The sequence below is a fragment of the Glandiceps talaboti genome, chromosome 3 (assembly GCF_964340395.1).
Source record: "Glandiceps talaboti chromosome 3, keGlaTala1.1, whole genome shotgun sequence".
NCBI classification, from domain to species: Eukaryota; Metazoa; Hemichordata; class Enteropneusta; family Spengelidae; genus Glandiceps; species Glandiceps talaboti.
The window spans coordinates 12,860,897-12,877,832 of NC_135551.1; the positions used below are offsets into that span (position 1 = coordinate 12,860,897).

General features: G+C 34.7%; 2 protein-coding genes across 2 annotated transcripts in view; both read left to right on the plus strand.

The window, feature by feature from the left end:
- The window catches only part of LOC144433056 (tRNA (uracil-5-)-methyltransferase homolog B-like), a 94,397-nt gene that overhangs the window by 5,270 nt on the left and 72,191 nt on the right, over positions 1-16,936 (plus strand). The window contains exons 4-9 of the mRNA XM_078121368.1: positions 2,947-3,153; positions 5,444-5,506; positions 6,122-6,192; positions 6,583-6,663; positions 7,343-7,437; positions 9,146-9,462. Of these exons, the coding sequence (XP_077977494.1) occupies positions 2,947-3,153; positions 5,444-5,506; positions 6,122-6,192; positions 6,583-6,663; positions 7,343-7,437; positions 9,146-9,462 (834 nt within the window). The remainder of the gene's footprint in view (positions 1-2,946; positions 3,154-5,443; positions 5,507-6,121; positions 6,193-6,582; positions 6,664-7,342; positions 7,438-9,145; positions 9,463-16,936) is intronic.
- Positions 14,027-16,936, plus strand: part of LOC144432628 (arrestin domain-containing protein 3-like) — a 69,301-nt gene continuing 66,391 nt past the window's right edge. The window contains exon 1 of the mRNA XM_078120891.1: positions 14,027-14,157. Within this exon, the coding sequence (XP_077977017.1) occupies positions 14,040-14,157 (118 nt within the window). The 5' untranslated portion in view covers positions 14,027-14,039. The remainder of the gene's footprint in view (positions 14,158-16,936) is intronic.

Here is a 16,936-nt window from a genome sequence, read left to right on the forward strand (position 1 = left end):
TGTTGGTTGTAGACGACAAAGGCATCATATTTGAGGAGAGGCTGTTCTTCTTCATCATTCACCTGGTGCTGATAGCCACCACATTTCAACCTTAACATGAATATGCAGTACCGTAAATGCCAATGAAAACGAACACAGAGTGAAATAGTAATTATTATTATTGCAAGTAGGCAGGTAGTAGGTACCAAAGCCAGAAATAATATGTCACATTCCAAACCGAAATGCAGCTGGAAAATAGAACGTCCTTTCTTATCTCTTGGTTGGAAGCAATTAATTCCAATTGGTCTGATAATTTCTACTTTGCGATCAGTCTGTATCCATTTATTTAAATCTTTCCCTTTACATGAACAATCTAGGAGATTACTGTTCAAATGTATGGATGTAAGGTTTGGAAAGGCTGATAGAATATCAACATCCAGCTGTGTTATTTGGTTCTCTGATAAGTCCAGTACTTCTAGGCTCCTCATTGTCTTTGGAACACCTTCGATTGTGTTGATGAGGATCTTGTGAAATGACACCTCCTTAAGATACGGAAACTGATTTAAGTTTGTCATGTCAATTTGTTCTAAGCCATTGTTTTGAAGATTGAGTATTTTCAGAATATTGCCTCTATGGAGCTTAATGTTGTCAAAGTTGTTTTCCCCCTCTGATAAGTTGTTTTCTTGTAAAACTTCCAACTGTGTCAGATTTACTCTTTCTAAGATCAAGAAGTCATGTGCGGTTGGACTTGGATCTTTTCTCCCTAGGTACAATTTTTGAAGTGACTTGACATCTTCAAAATGAAAACATTGAAGTGGGTCGAAAGTATTAACACTTAGCTCAGTAAGTCGATGAAGTTTATTAAATGGATGGACTTGATAGCAATTATCAGGCTTTCTTAGAGGATTATCTCTCAAGTGAAGCTCTTCTAATAAAACCAACGCTACAAAAGCATTGTGAGGTATGATTTTGATGTCATTTTGGGACAGGTCCAAGGTTTTTAATTTTGACAGCCAAGTAAAACTGCTTTGATGTATCAAGTAGATGTGATTGTTCTTAAGGTCCAGAGTGTGCAAAGACTTGAGATTCCTGAAAGCAAGTTTAGGTAGTTGACCTGTCAGTTTATTCTCTTTCATATGTAGCACCTCCAAAGAGTGCACAGAATTGATCACATCAAATACTCTTTGGATGTCATACAGAAAGTTGCCATTGAGTGACAGGAAAGTCAAATTGTCCAAACCTTTAAAAGTTAGCGGATGAAGGTCCACTAGTAGACAGTAAGTGATAGACAGTGCTTTCAGGTTGGTCAACCATTGAAATGCTGCCGCAGGGAGGGTAAGGTTGTTATACGATAGATCTAAATCTACTAGCTGTGTTCCATCAAGTCCTTGAAATGTTCGTGGTGTAATTTGAAAACCTAAACTTTTATGATCTTTGAGACCTGTTAGAAGAAGAGTTTTAATAGTCACGTTTTGAATATTTCTCAATAATCTTTCTAGTAGTTCTACAGTCAGAGGATTGTAACCTAGGTCAAGTTTATCAATACTTTCCACATCTTTAAAGGCAGAAGTGGGTAGATAAGTTATGTCATTACCGTCCAGATTCAGTTCTTGTAGTTTTGTATTTGATATATCATACAGCGATAATTTGGGGACCATTGATGTCGTTACCAAAAAGAGACAAGGTCTTTAATAAACGATAGTTTGAGAAAGATGTTTTTGGACAGTTATCACTGATTCTTTGGCTTGTTATGTATAACGTTTCAATACTGATCAGAGAATCCAACGCTATCGAAGGGATACACTTAAAGTAACAGCTTCCCATGTTCAGAGTTTTCAACTTTGTCATGTTCATGAATGCATCATTAGAAATGTCACTGATGTCATTTGAATTTAGATTAAGTTCTTGTAGATTATACAACCCTTGGAAAGTTAAGTTTGACAGCTCATCTAAACTGTTACCTAGTAAATTAAGTGTTAACAAGTTGTTTAGGCTTGAAGACAAGTAATCAGGTAATCTTGGACCATATCTGCCATTGCTTCTAAAATTCAGCTTTTCAAGATTGTACAGATCTTTAAAAGCATCCCCACTGATGGTAGTGATCTGGTTGTTAGCAAGTATCAGTACTCTCAAAGAAAATAGTCCCTTAAGGGATTCTGAAGTAAGAGTTGTCACATAACAATGATCTACATCAAGTTTCCAAAGTTTTCAAAGACGGGATAAATGTTTTGCTCGCAGAACTGAAAAAGTGTTCCAGGAAACATCTAAGTGGGTAGTGGATGCTGGCAAGTCTTCAGGTATGTAATGGAATCCCCTTTGAGAACAATCAACAGCAGTCATGTTGTACATCTTGCAGAGTGGTACACTTCGTATATCAACTCCACACGTTAAATTGTAGACAAATAACACTAAAATGGTAGACATGTACCAAATTGAACCTACTACCAGCTTGCAACCTGAGTTATCGGAGATCTTCATTGTTGTATCTGTGGTAGCTGTTGTAGAAAGAGATAATAAATAGTAAAAGGCGATTGGTAAGACACCATGACCCAATCTCTGCAAGCACAGCTCGAGGTGCAGATTAAGTAAATGTACTGAATGGTAAGCGGAAAAGTGGATTCACAGACACTGGATACTAGGTGATTGAAGAAGGCTGAGACTAATGTTCAAATATGGATTCACAGACACTGGATACTAGGTGATTGAAGAAGGCTGAGACTAATGTTCAAATATGGATTCACAGACACTGGATACTAGGTGATTGAAGAAGGCTGAGACTAATGTTCAAATATGGATTCACAGACACTAGATACTAGGTGATTGAAGAAGGCTGAGACTAATGTTCAAATATGGATTCACAGACACTGGATACTAGGTGATTGAAGAAGGTTGAGGCTAATGTTCAAATATGGATTTACAGACACTCGATACTAGGTGATTGAAGAAGGCTGAGACTAATGTTTAAAGGGGCGAGTCTTGAGAGAACTGCGGAAGAATGTAAGAAACTTGAAGTAACAGAGATTGAGAGGAAGATTGTTCCATGCTGTAGGGTTGATGTGAGAGAAAGATCTCTTGCCAAAGGTCTTTGTAGATACCCTTGGAACATGAAGAAAATGAGAATCAGAGGAAGATTGGTATTATCTTTGTGGAGTATATCGCTGAAGAAGGTCAGAGGTCAGGTCAGAGAGGTATTGTGGTCCAGAATCCACAACAGAATTGAAGCAGATAAATAGATGAAACTTTGATGATGAAATAAAAAGATAAATGAACTAAATAATAAAAAATAAAACATCAACCATCTGTCAGAAATGAATGCGTAATTGCAGATAAGTTAAAAGTGGAATATTTTGCAAGGGAAACAGATTTTTTGTTGAGATTTAGATTGCACATTCTAATTTTGAGATTATTTACTTACAACTTTACATATTATGTTTATAAAAACCCCACTAGCTGTATATCTGTATCTACATATACATGTACATTAGTTGTAAATGTATAATCTTGGAAGAGAATGTAAGATTTTGTGTTGAGATATTACTTTTATGCTAGTACATGTAGCTTCACAAAGAGAACACCTTGATGAATAGAGATTGACTTGGAAATTAGAGTTACCCATGACTTTGTTAATCTAGTGAATCCAGTAGGAAAAAAAACCCTGTTATAGTTGGTAGGCTTGTCAACTTGACTATGAAGTAACAGAATGCACCATACATACCGGGGTATCACCTGTAATCCTGATATCCAGCTGGGTGGGATGATAATTTTGTACTGAGCTCCAGGCCAGAGAAATACTTGAATGTATAGTTTGATATTTGGTATGGACAATGGCAAGTTTTCTCCGAGCTGTGATGACATCACATTTCCTACATAATATTTGTCCAATGATATACATGTCTGTAAACCTAGTAAACCTATGTCAAGCTTCAAATTACTGATTAGAATACACCTACAGTTGATTGACATTGTAACTGACCAATCACCAACAGCGCTACCATTAACAATTGATGATTGACACTTTAATTGATCAATCAGCAAATATTAACAAGCTAAAGTAGGTGTATCAACACCATGAAGTTTGGGTTGTACTGGGGTATGATAATGGAACTTTGAGGTTTTGATTTATTTTGGTGTTTGAGCAACAGCAGAACCTGTTAAAGAGTTGTGAAAGTTAAGTGGCATGTCTAAAGTAAAACCAACCATATCTTTGTCACAGTTCCTTCATACATTACGCATGTATGTGGATGGACATTTATCATCTGTTCAGGTTAACTTCAACTTTTTGTTTAACAATGGAAATGTTTTTGTACTACTTTGGTGTATGCAAATATTAATCTTGAGAGTCAAAGTTATGGAAATTACATTTGTATGACCACATCGTACATGTTACTGTTATGTTTTGGTTTGAACCAGCATTTGGGTTTTGAAGTTAAGCTAAATTTCAGTGTTTTGACATTGACTTGAGTTGTTCCACAAGATAGTCTTTGCAGTCCATAGGGATACCAGAATCAACACAATTATCAGATGATGTCGAGTAAAAACATGAACATGTACTTTAATGGAAAATCAGACATTTTATAAGGAAAGTTGGCTTCCATTTGTGTTTCTAATCCTGCTGATTACCTTTCCCATTTCCTTGTAAAATGGATAAAATGGAATGTAGATTAGTGGAAGGGAGACCGTATGGAGCCAGATGACAGACCCAGACGTGAAATGTCAGAAATTGACGGCCATCATCTGGGAAATGACAGATGATTAGATGTAGCTGTAGTGACAGTTAAGATTTAGATTTAATAGTTAAAGGTTCTAGTCAGAGTGGAGCCTTAGCTTGGCATAGTTATTCTAGTCAGAATGGAGCCTAGCCAAGCATGTTCATTGTGTACATGTAGATGACATCCCACAGGTCATGAGTACTGATGGTAGGGATAGATAAAAAGGTCACTATTTATCTAACTCTCTCATCTGCCAACATTACACAAACAAGTCGAAAAGGTGAAATCTGAAATAATAGTGATAACTGATAATGTGAGCTAGGTTATAAGTATGTAAATATTGAGGCCAGCATCTTTTAACCCCGTCCGCTGCCCACGCATGCAAACACACCCTAAGAATGGAAACTATTCTGACTTAAAATTCAAAGTGACATCATTGTCTGCTGATGATATAAGATACATATATACATAGTATGTAAATACTGAGATCACCTTCTTTCTAAACTAGTCCTCTGCCCACACATATCGTCATATGATATACATGTAGTCATGCCCAAAGAAAATGAAAACCATAGAAAGGTAAAATCTAACATATATTAACTATCATTGCTATTACAGTTAAATTATGTCCAATTTTTAAAAAGTTTTAAGGTAAATATAGTTACTTGTACGTGTAAAATGTATGGTCTTTATCACATGTGGATTTGGCTGGGATCAGTGTGCCTGCTAATGAAATAACAAAATTTGTGTTGCAGGTCAAAATGATAAATTTTCGGTTGCAGATGAAGATAGTAAATTTTATGTTGCACATCAAACTGGTATGTTTTGTGTTGCATGTGACAATTCACCACATAGTAGGAACATAGGGGAAGACAGATCATGAGTAGTGGATCCTTTAAGGGACGACGATGTCACAATGTCACACAAGGTGAATAAATAACCCTGTAGGTTAAAACCCCCTAAAGAAACAAACAAACATTACAAGTGTGACATCAACATGTTAATGTATGGTGACCATATAGTGAAAATTGTGATGGTCACACCACTACGATCAATACCATGTAAAAAATGTGGTATAAACATCTTAAAAATATTAACCAGAACCCCACACTGTACATGTACATAGCTAATTTTAATCAACTTTAATATTAACATCTCGGTAGTAAATACAGAGTCTGTTATCAGTGAAGGCATGAAAGTTTTCGAAATTTGGTTAGAAGGGTGAAAATGGAGTTCAGCAAGTGCATTGATGCTAGACACCCCTCCCTCTAAGTGAATGAAGTTCGTTTTATATTGAGCTTGTGTGACATTGTACGAATGTCCATGAAGACAGACTTTTGTGGTTCAGACCCCGGGGGTAACTGCTATGAAATGTGTATTTTATCCATTATTTCTCTGCAACTAATCTTAAAGTTATTTTCTTCATTTTACAGAGGGTACCGTGATATGTGTACGAGCTGACAAATGTATCAACATGAATAATGAACATAAAATGGTTGGTAAGGTAGGATCAGTTTGCAAATCACATATTTTTAGATTTTTATCTGTTTTTGACAGCTGCTGTAAACAAAGGTTTGTCAAGTAGAAGTAGGCAAGATATTAGACAATACACAAGTTGTATATCCAGTAAATTTATCACATTTCATTGTCAAAAGATACTGCAAGAACATTGAGAGTTGTGATATGTATCAGCAACTCATCTTGAATGCTGCCCTCTACAGTCAGAAATGGTAAAAGTTCTTATCAGACTAACCAAATTTTTATGCTGTGACTTTTATGGAATGATACTTTTGAAAATGATGGAGACCATTTAAATTGATTTGTGACTTGTCATTCATATTTCAGAATATTATGCAAAATTTTTGACTAATATTTTTAATTTTTACTCAGAAAGGCCTATGAAGGTTTCTTGAGAGAATCATCCTTAGATGTAATGTTAGACTTCAAAGATGGCGGACACTGGAGAGGTTGTACAGTGAGATGTAACTTACAAGGTGACCTGATGGCACTAGTGAAAATACATCCACAAAATCTCTCTAGGGTGTGTGTGTTTGTTTTCTTACAAGTACTTTTAATGTTGTAGCCTATTACACTTATTATATAGGTAATATTTTGTTTACTGTGAAATGTCACAATGGCATGAAAAGGCTCAAACACTTTCTTCATGAAACCCATATAACTCAGATCTCTATAAAGTTTCTAAAATTAATTCAGACATGGGGAGATCTCAAAGGTCGTGCAAAAGATCTTTGTTGAAAATTTGGGTGTTTTAAAAAAAATTACATAATTTGTAGTTTCTATTTCATAATTAGATGAATTAATACAGCATACACTAATCGGTATCAATATATAACTTTATTTATCCAAACATTTGGCAATTTGAATTTGCAGCTACACAAAACATACAAACTACGATACAAATAAAACATTCTAATAAATATTACAGTGTTATAAACAAACACAGTCGCAACAGATATTAAGATTATTAAAGACAGGCCATTGAAAATCAAGGTTGGAATAAAAGAAAACTTGTGCTGGTTTTGACCTGTGTATCAAATTCAGGTGATAAATTGTGAGTTTTGAGAGGTTAGAATTGAGGACTCTTTCCTCTGGATTTGTTGACTAAAGGATGTCATTGTAATTCTTTTTTACAGGAAGAGTTGGAAGGACACAAGGAACACTTAAGGAATTATTTTACTGAAGGTGCTGGAAAAGAGTGTAATTTGACATCGTTGTATATCCAAGAAAGGTGGGTTTGATGATAATTTGGTTGTCAGTCAGTTTGATGATAGCTTTAATTTCCCAATACCGGTATAAACATAAAAAATGGCAAATACAAATGTATGATAATGAATTAAGTTTGTAAAAAAAATAACTATTTGTTTATGAATAGGTATATATATCAACTCAAATGATTACGTTATAAAGTTTACCCTGAAAGTCAGTTGCAATATCAGCCAAGATATTGATTAAAATTAAAAGAAAAGTTTTCAGAACGTGGAAAATCTGACAGCTTGTACAATCCATATCATGCAAGCCTACTATGAAAATTGATTAACAACAGAAATTCATGAATTGCCCAAGTTACGAAACTTTGACTGAAATTCCTAAATTATGGATAACAGTGCAGTGCTAGACTGATCAGAACAAATGTTGATAGTCAGTGTTGATTATAGAAAGGGGGTCACTACAGTGTCAGCCCTGAGGTCGTATGTGATCGATTCTTTAAGCCTTCAAATGCTGAACAGTTTGTTTTTTCTCAGTGCACTCTGTGCAAATTAGAGCAGTGCCGTATTCCTCTAATGAACAGACTCTGGTACTTGCTTGACAGCTTGGTGTAGGGAACTATTACAAATGAAGGAAAAAATCAATCATGACAAATCAGTCAACAGTGTGATTGTAGATAGCTGGATCAATAAGTTGGTCTGCAAAACAAGACACAAACTTTTAGTTCATCTCCTACAACTACATGTAAATCAATATACTATCTACAGACCACATCGTGGGAATACAAAGTGTTTAGTGGTTGTGGAAGGCACTTTAGAATGCAGACAAGTAGATTGTGAGGTAGAGGGTGGGTAACGGTGGCAGAGAGGGAGTGAAGGGGAGAGAGAGAGAGAGAGAGAGAGAGAGAGAGAGAGAGAGAGAGAGAGAGAGAGAGAGAGAGAGAGACAGAGGGACAGAGAGACAGGGAGACAGAGATACACACAGGTACTGACTGTGTGGTTAAAATCCTGTAATTTTATTTCACAGTTACTGTAACTAGCCAATATTGTGGCAAAGCACACATGGAATGAGGTAGCCTGTGAAATGGGGGGTGGTCAACAATGGATATAAAGAGATAAACTTACTTGTGGTACGGCTAATATCGTATAATTTTATTTCACGATAACTAGATGATATTGTGACTAGGCACATTAGAAAGCAGGTTGACTGTGAGATAGAGGGTTCGTATCGGTGGATAGAAAGAGAGAGAACTTGCTTGTGATGTGATTAAAATTGGAAAGAAAAACTACATGTACAAAAATGTATTTCATATACAGTACATGTAATTCTGGAAATTTCGCTTGAAAACAAAAGTGTAAAATTAAATAGTGTCAAAAATGCCTTCATGCACATAAATACAATGTACCACTCGGGTAATTAGTAAAAATTAGTCTTTGAGAACTAGCTGAAGACTGAAAAATCACAAAATTTACTAACAGCAAAAATATCTAGGTTTACAATACTGGTACTTATCACAGTAACTATAAACTAATGATTGCATGCTACATGTAAGCCAGAAAATAAATTGAATGAATTTTTGAATATTTACATCTGATAAATCATTACCCAAATTATAAATTATTAGTATATAAAAACATAGTCGATATTTGGTGTTCACTGGTGACATTGGTCTTCAGAATTGTTTAAAATTTAAAAAAAAAAATATTCTGTTTATTTCTTTCCACACTCAGCACTAATACCAGGCAAACAAATGAGGAAGCTAAATATGAACTACTATATGGAGAACCATATATATATGAAAGACTTCTAGATCTGAAGTTCCGTATTTCACCCGATTCGTTCTTCCAAATTAACACGCTGGCAGCTGAGATATTGTACTGTACAGTAAAGGAGTTATGTCAGGTGGACTGCAATACTACATTACTAGATGTGTGCTGTGGTACTGGGACTATTGGAATCATAATGGCTGACTCTGTCAAACAAGTTGTAGGTGTTGAAATGATCAACCAAGCTGTGGAAGATGCAAGGATTAATTCAGCCCTGAACAGTGAGTACTGATTTTGTCATTTTAAACGGGGTAAAATCTAGTCAGGGTTTTTGAAATCTGTTAATCTGAATTTTATTCAGAACTGAACAGTGAGTACTGATGTTTTCATTTTGAACAAGGAGGTAAAATCTAGTCAGCAGGGTATTTGAAGTCTGCTAAATTGAATTTTTTTTAGACCATTCAGATTCCATATTGAAAATTAGTTTGAAATTGGTTAAAATGTAGAACCTGGTAACAGAGAATGGAAGGGTTAGAATTCTTTTTTTCAACTTTCCTAGCCAAGAATTAATTCTGTCTCATTGTATGAACAAAGTGGAATGAGGTGGTAGTGAACATGGTTTGTAGGCTACACTGAGTTTTTCATTTTTATACCATGATTCTAGGGGAAGTACATATTTTTACTGGTTTTATTATAGACCTGATACAGTACTACCCACAAAAAAGTCAACAGTTTACTATTTGTAGTTATTTTGAACAAGTTAACAAATGCACTAAAGTTGGAGTTTTGACTCTACAAGCAGGTGATAGCGCTATCAACTCAAAATCAATTTTGAAGCATTTGTCAGGTACATTGTTCTTCACTTTTGTTTTAATACATGCCTCTTAGTTAGTTCTTCACTTCTTATTTGCTAGGACTTAACTGTACATTCCAAGAATAGTGGGGAAGATCGTGATAGTAGACAAGTTTGTTCATTTTATTCATCAAAAATATAATTTATGTATCTTGGCAGATAAAATGTTTTGACTACAGTGAAATGTATATAGCCATTTCAATCCTGTAAAAATTAGCATTGCCTCATTCATAATTTTAAAAATCGGCTTTTTTTATGTTTAACTCGAATTTACTCATAAAAATGATTTATTTTCAATAATTACGTGCTAAAATAGTAATATAGCGCCGAAATACATGCATTCACTATCACCAGTAATAAAGTCTTTCATGGAAACTCAAAACAGTTGACCCCATCTATAATTCTTGATAAAATACAATAAACTATATTACATTTATATTAGATAGGTGATAACTATATCAAAGTCAGCCACCCATAACAAAGTTACTGTACATTGAACACGTCGGTAACTACAAGTAAATGTGACAGTTATGAGTCATAAATGTATAACATTAGATTTGTGTTTCTTTGATGTGTGGAGTGCATGTCATGATCCTGAACTCTCATGGGGACATAGTGCAATATACCAGGTGATGGAATCTCTAGGGAAAAGTTGTGGAATATACCAGATGATGGAATACGTAGTCATTTGATAGAAAATATCCATGGAAGGTTTTCCACATTTTTAATACTTTTTATTTAATTAAAGTCACAGTATTAATTTATCAGAACTAATAAGTAATATAGTGATGATGATGATGATGATGATGACAATGATGAATATGATGATGATGATGATGATGATGATGACAATGATGATGATGACGATGATGATGATGATGATGATGATGATGATGACGACGACGACGACGACGACGACGACGACGACGACGACAATGATGATGATGACTATGATTTGAAAATAGAGTTACACATAATATTTATGGTATTTAATCTAATATATATATGGTTATTATAATTATGAGAGCTTATGTTTCATAAAGATATGTAAACAATCATAATTTATAATGTTAAACTTTTGAAATGGATAGGCTAAGTATGGAGCAGTACCTATCAGGAACTAATACTATTCTAAATAAACTTTGTTAAGTACATTGCATCTACAAATATGACTTACAATTAGCAATAGTTATTTTTTTAAAAAATGAACACACAAAGTTCATTGTAATTTCTTCAAATTTGCCACCAACATATGAACACACAGTGCATTATGTCACTTTCTATTCTCCGTTAAATAATTTTTTTAAAAATGAACACACAAAGTTCACTGTAATTTCTTCAAATTCGCCACCAACATATGAACACACAGTGCATTATGTCACTTTCAATTCTCCGTTAAATAACGATATTATAAGTGACAATGTCGTCTAAAGTAACTCATCACAAAGACACAGCTTTAACATGAATGCTGCTTCATTCCAATCAAAGTGATTTCTTTGAATAGCTTTACATGTACAGCTGTTCTGTCCACATTTATGGATAACAGTATGATTCAAGTCTCTAACTTACCAGTCCTGTACACCTAAATTACTTAGTGCCTTTTTAGGGTACATTGTATATTCATGCCATGTATTTGGTTGCCAGACTTTCCCAATGATTTCCAAATCAGAGATTTGAAAAGAGAGATTTTTTTTTTTTTCAGAAATGTCAGAGATGTTTTTCACATTCCATTTAATACTGTCTGAGGGAAATTGGTATCTCACTTTATCACACTTATTTATATATTGGTTTCACTTAAGATTATAACGATTCAAGACAGTGAAATCAACCTGACTTTAAAGTGCTTCATATATCAAGGTGTTCCTTCAAATTATATATGTTTGAATTTAATTGTCATGGTAACATCACCAGGTTTGCTGAAGTACAATAATGAATATAAATGAAATTGTGTATTAAATTTAATAAGATTTTCCCTTCTCTGTTACCAAGTTTTTCAAAAATAGGATTATAAAACATAGCTACATTTTCCCGTATCTCTTTATTAAAGTAATATACATAAAACTGTGTATTAAATATTAGTAGACATTTCCCGTCTCTGTTACCAGGGTTAATAATGTACATAAAAAAATGTGTTATTTGCCTAGATTTCCCCTTCTCTTTATTCCTGTGTCCAAAAAACCTAATAGATATATTTGAAATCATCCTATGCTGTAATGTTATTGTTTGTAATGTGATTCAGTATGTTGAGACCGGAAGGAATGATGAATCACCTTAATTGTGGAGTTTACGCTAATTATTATAAGTAGTGCAAAAAGGGTCTACTATATTTGCCAATTTGTACACACTTAAATGCATTTCACAATCATGGTATTATTGTCAGTGTGTCTTCTAATAAAAGACAAAATTTGTTATTGTGAGTGAAAATGAGAAAGTGAGTCACCACTCAGTAAGAGATAGGAAGATACCAACTATTGGTACATCACAAGAAATTGCTGTGTCAGTGGTGTGTCAAATTGATGTAGAGGACACACTGGTTTTGTCATGTTCAAAAGAATGTGTTCATCTTTGACAAGGAACTTGGCTTTCATAAGTGGAAACAAAACTCTAGGAAAAAAAAAAAATTGGTCATCTCAAAAATGTATATAACAGATCGTTCGTTACCTTGCTCAAAAAACCTCTCATGCTGTTTCCCTCTCAGTAGTATTAACAATATCTTTTTGCAGGTGCTACAAGGATAGAAAAATCAACAGAAAAAAATTGTCCTTGAATCGTAATGCCACCTACCATTTCATTGAATGATGCTTTGATTGGTCAAAAGCATGAAATGAATTAGTCACCTCATGAATATGTAAATCATCTCATGAATATGTAATTCACTCATGAATGTGTAATTCTGAATTTTCTTTTACTGGATCGTTCATTCACTGGCTCATTGAATATTAATTGCACTGATCGCCATAATTTAATAAAAAACAAGCAACTGTAACTGCTTTGGTATGCCATTCAAGTCAGGCACTTTGGCGTACTACATTCAGTTGAGAGCCTAGCAGAGTTACTTGGTATGAGCTACACATAAGAGAAACATGTACAAATGCAGGGCTGATGTAAATTGATATACATTGCATAGATTGAGAGAGCAGATTAGAGGCAGTAATGTTGTGAATGAAGTGTGCTATTATATGCAGACGAGGGCCTTTTACTACGTATGGCTTCTTATCGACACATGTATTGATCACTAGAAGCAGGAAGAAAAAATGCTGCCAAATAGCACATAGCAGTATTGATAATATTTGTTGTTGGGATTTCTCAAACATTGTGTTTTTTTGAGAAACGAAACAGTGGATTTTGTAAGGTTAAAAGTCTGTGGGAAGACGTACATTTTTTCTTTTTCATCAGCTGAAAGTTGTGAATGGATGGAGATGATTTTTAGATTTCCGTGATTCATGCACGTAAGGAGATACTGGCGTCGCGTTGGCAGCACGTGTTACAGTGTAATCTTACAGGTGAACTTGAACTACACCTACCAGTGACTGTGACTAGCAACTGCTGTTTCTTACTCATGTGCATGGTTAGTCACAAAAGGAGTATTAGAAGACGAGAACACGTCTCGGAGCAGGAAAGACTCACCTGACCAGAAAATAAGAAGAATACTCATGGACTCCTAACGAGGTGTTTCCTATTACAGTCACAAAAGAGATATCAGTCTAACAAGCGTATATATATGCCAGGAGGAAACCTACTCTGTACTGTCACAGGAAACCTACTGGATACTCTTGTGTTGACAAGCTTTTTGTGTTGCTGGGTCACAGCGAGGGATTATTTGCTGCGTTCTTTCTTCAACAGCTTTCCAGTCTTAGTGATGATTATCTAAAGTGTTTCAAGATAGATCAAGATTTTATTACCAGTCACAAAACGGGCTGTTTTTTTGTATCAATGAAATTGTGATTTGTTTTCCCCCAAATGACTTGATTGATGGAATTTGATAACTCTGAAAGCGTGCCGAAAATGGGAAAGTTGAAGAAATTTTTCATCGTGTTTGAAAATAACCGAGATGTGTACAATGCCGGTGATGTTGTACTGGGTCAAGTAAAGATTGAATTGGAAGATCCATTACTCTGCAGGGGTGAGTAGAATTTATAGTTTTTTCTGTCACTCATATAATATTGAACATTAATACGTCAGCATTTTCCCTCCGGCACTTTTTCTTTCAATTTACTAAATACGAGTGCTACAGCAAGTAATTGTAGCTCCCATAGTGACTAATAAAATATTTACGCAACGCTTTCATTGAGTTATAATGTTTTACACCCACTCATAACCTTCCTGCCCTCCCCTATTCTTTTGATGGAAGCGCCCGAGTTGTGAAGTGAGAGTCAAGTAGTATAAACACAAAGCGGTTTTCATCGTGGTGAAATTATTACAAATCAAAAGAAATTATTTCAAAATCAAATATTGAGTTATTGATTGTTGCGAGTCCATTTATTGAGGTATTTCTATTTTCCTAAATTCTGTGTTTTCAGATTCATAATTTCCCTAATGTACTTTTCAATGCCAATTCCGTGAGCTCTCCGTAATAATGGAAGTCTCTCCGTAATAATGGCAGTTCTTTTTTGTGTGTCTGTGGATTAAGACAAGGCTTAAGTAAAATTGACACTTTACTAGACATTTGCTGCAAATTTGATTTACCAAATGATATATTTTCTTAACTCCCAAGTGTACTTTTAGTCATTTATCTAATTATTCTGAGAGAATAGATATCTCTGTGTCAGGGCGTTTTTAAAGTAGACAAATTTTGTAGCTATGAAAGTTGGACATTTGTATGATTTCTCTCACTAAACAGCTGTTTATTATATTAAATGGACACAGGCCAAGAATATTTTCTTGTTCTTTTTGGCTAATTTGAAGTTGCTATTCTTTTTCATGCAAATGTTTAAACACATACAGTTGTCTCCTTGTAAGAAGTATGAAGGTCACCAAGTCGTCTTCAATTTCTGTTATTGATAAAAAATAAATCACACTCCAAAACCACTTTATTTCATGGGAAACTATCATTAAATTACTCACCAGAATCAAGATTCTCCTTTTCTGGTCTCAAACTGACTAAGTGTACATTGTAGTATATATGAGCCTTTGGTGCATTTTTTTTTCAGTTTTAATACATGTATACAGTAAAGGGGGTAGCGGTTGTTTTCAATATTATTAATATAATGGATTTGTGATGTCCCATTTTAAAATGATCAGCAATTGTAATATTGTAACAAGTCTATCTATAGGCTGTATAGTGTAAAATATAAATAAACCATAAATAATAATATTAATAATAATTATTAATAATAATAATAATGTTAGAAAGCTATAAATAGTAGACGAAATACACATTTGTAAATTACAGAATCCAAGGGAATATGTTACTATAAGTAGCAGGTATATAATGTTTTAAAATGAAGGAAGTGAGTGACTTGTTTCGCCAGCAATTGATCTATACTCTTACTATGTTTCACACTTCCTCTCACATCCAGTGTTTTCTCCAGAAAATAATCATTTGCATAACAAGAGTATTAGGTAACTATAGCAGATGTGAATATGAAGCACTTATAAGGTTCACTCTGATTGGTTAGAAATCAAAGGAAAACAAGCATATCTGTCAGCTCATAGGCACTCCACCAAATGAGTGGCTGTATTGCTAATGAGTGATAAAAAAAATATATTTTCTGTTTTCCAATCAGTGGTAATCTAATAATAGCTTCACACCACCCCAACTATAGTGGAACCACAGATAAGAAACTACCGTGTCTGTGGTGGAACCAGTGTGCTCTCTTAGCCAATTGACGCGCTACTGACGCACACAATTTCAGGTGATGCACCAAAATTTGGTGTTCCCCTATCTCTTACTATGTGGTGAGTCACAAAAAATCCCATTTTTTCTCATTTTGACTTGCAACAACAAAATTTGTCTATGATTAGAGGGCACACTGGGTGGAACCTAGACTGTCGACAGTCGTTTGTGCCTTTTTTGCTACGTTTTATCTAAAACTAAAGTCGTCGCCTCGCTCCGATCCTGAGCAATACTATAACTGCGTACTGATCAACGAGTGCTGGAGGCATGAGCTAATGGCACTCACAGTTCGTGCCTTCGGCAATCGCAGTTCCTATCAGTACGCATTAGAATTCAGTGCTACGGAGCGAGGCGACGACTTTGTTTTAGATGAAACGTAGCAAAAAAGGCACGAACGACGACTGTCAACAGTCTAGGTGGAACCCACTACACATGCTACATGTACCGTTTCAAAGCGTGGGGAGAACTCGGAACTCTTTAAAATTAAAGCCTGGAATGATTGTATAAAAGTGGGGGGGGGGGGATAACATAAAAACTGGGTTAGAATCATGGGAGAGCCCGGATTCACTTTCTTTTGGAACTGCCAAAGATTTTCCCCGTCAATTCATACAAAGTGTATCTGCAAGTCATCTCAATCTGATGACACATGGCACAGACTGGCTCCATCCAGAAGTTTCTAGGATTATTTTGTTATTCAAGTCTTAAATGAAAGACTATCAGCTTAATTCTGCTAACTGAAGTATATTTAATCATTATTAGTGACGGGTTGAACTCCCATCTGTAAGAATGAATGTACGATATAATTTGTTAAAGTCACAAACTGTTAAACTCATCGAGACAGTTGGTGTAGATGATGAATGAGAGTTGCATAATTATATTTAATTATAAAGCACGCTATGATAAAATACTCTAAAAAAGTGTTGCTTTTTTTTAAATCTAGAAATTTGTCAATGATACTATGATGACATATTAGTTTGTATTTTGGTGTTATCATTATTTTTGTGCAATTAGCAGAAATGATATTTGTACCAAAAACTCAACACCAGTATTGTGCTGAGTAACGATG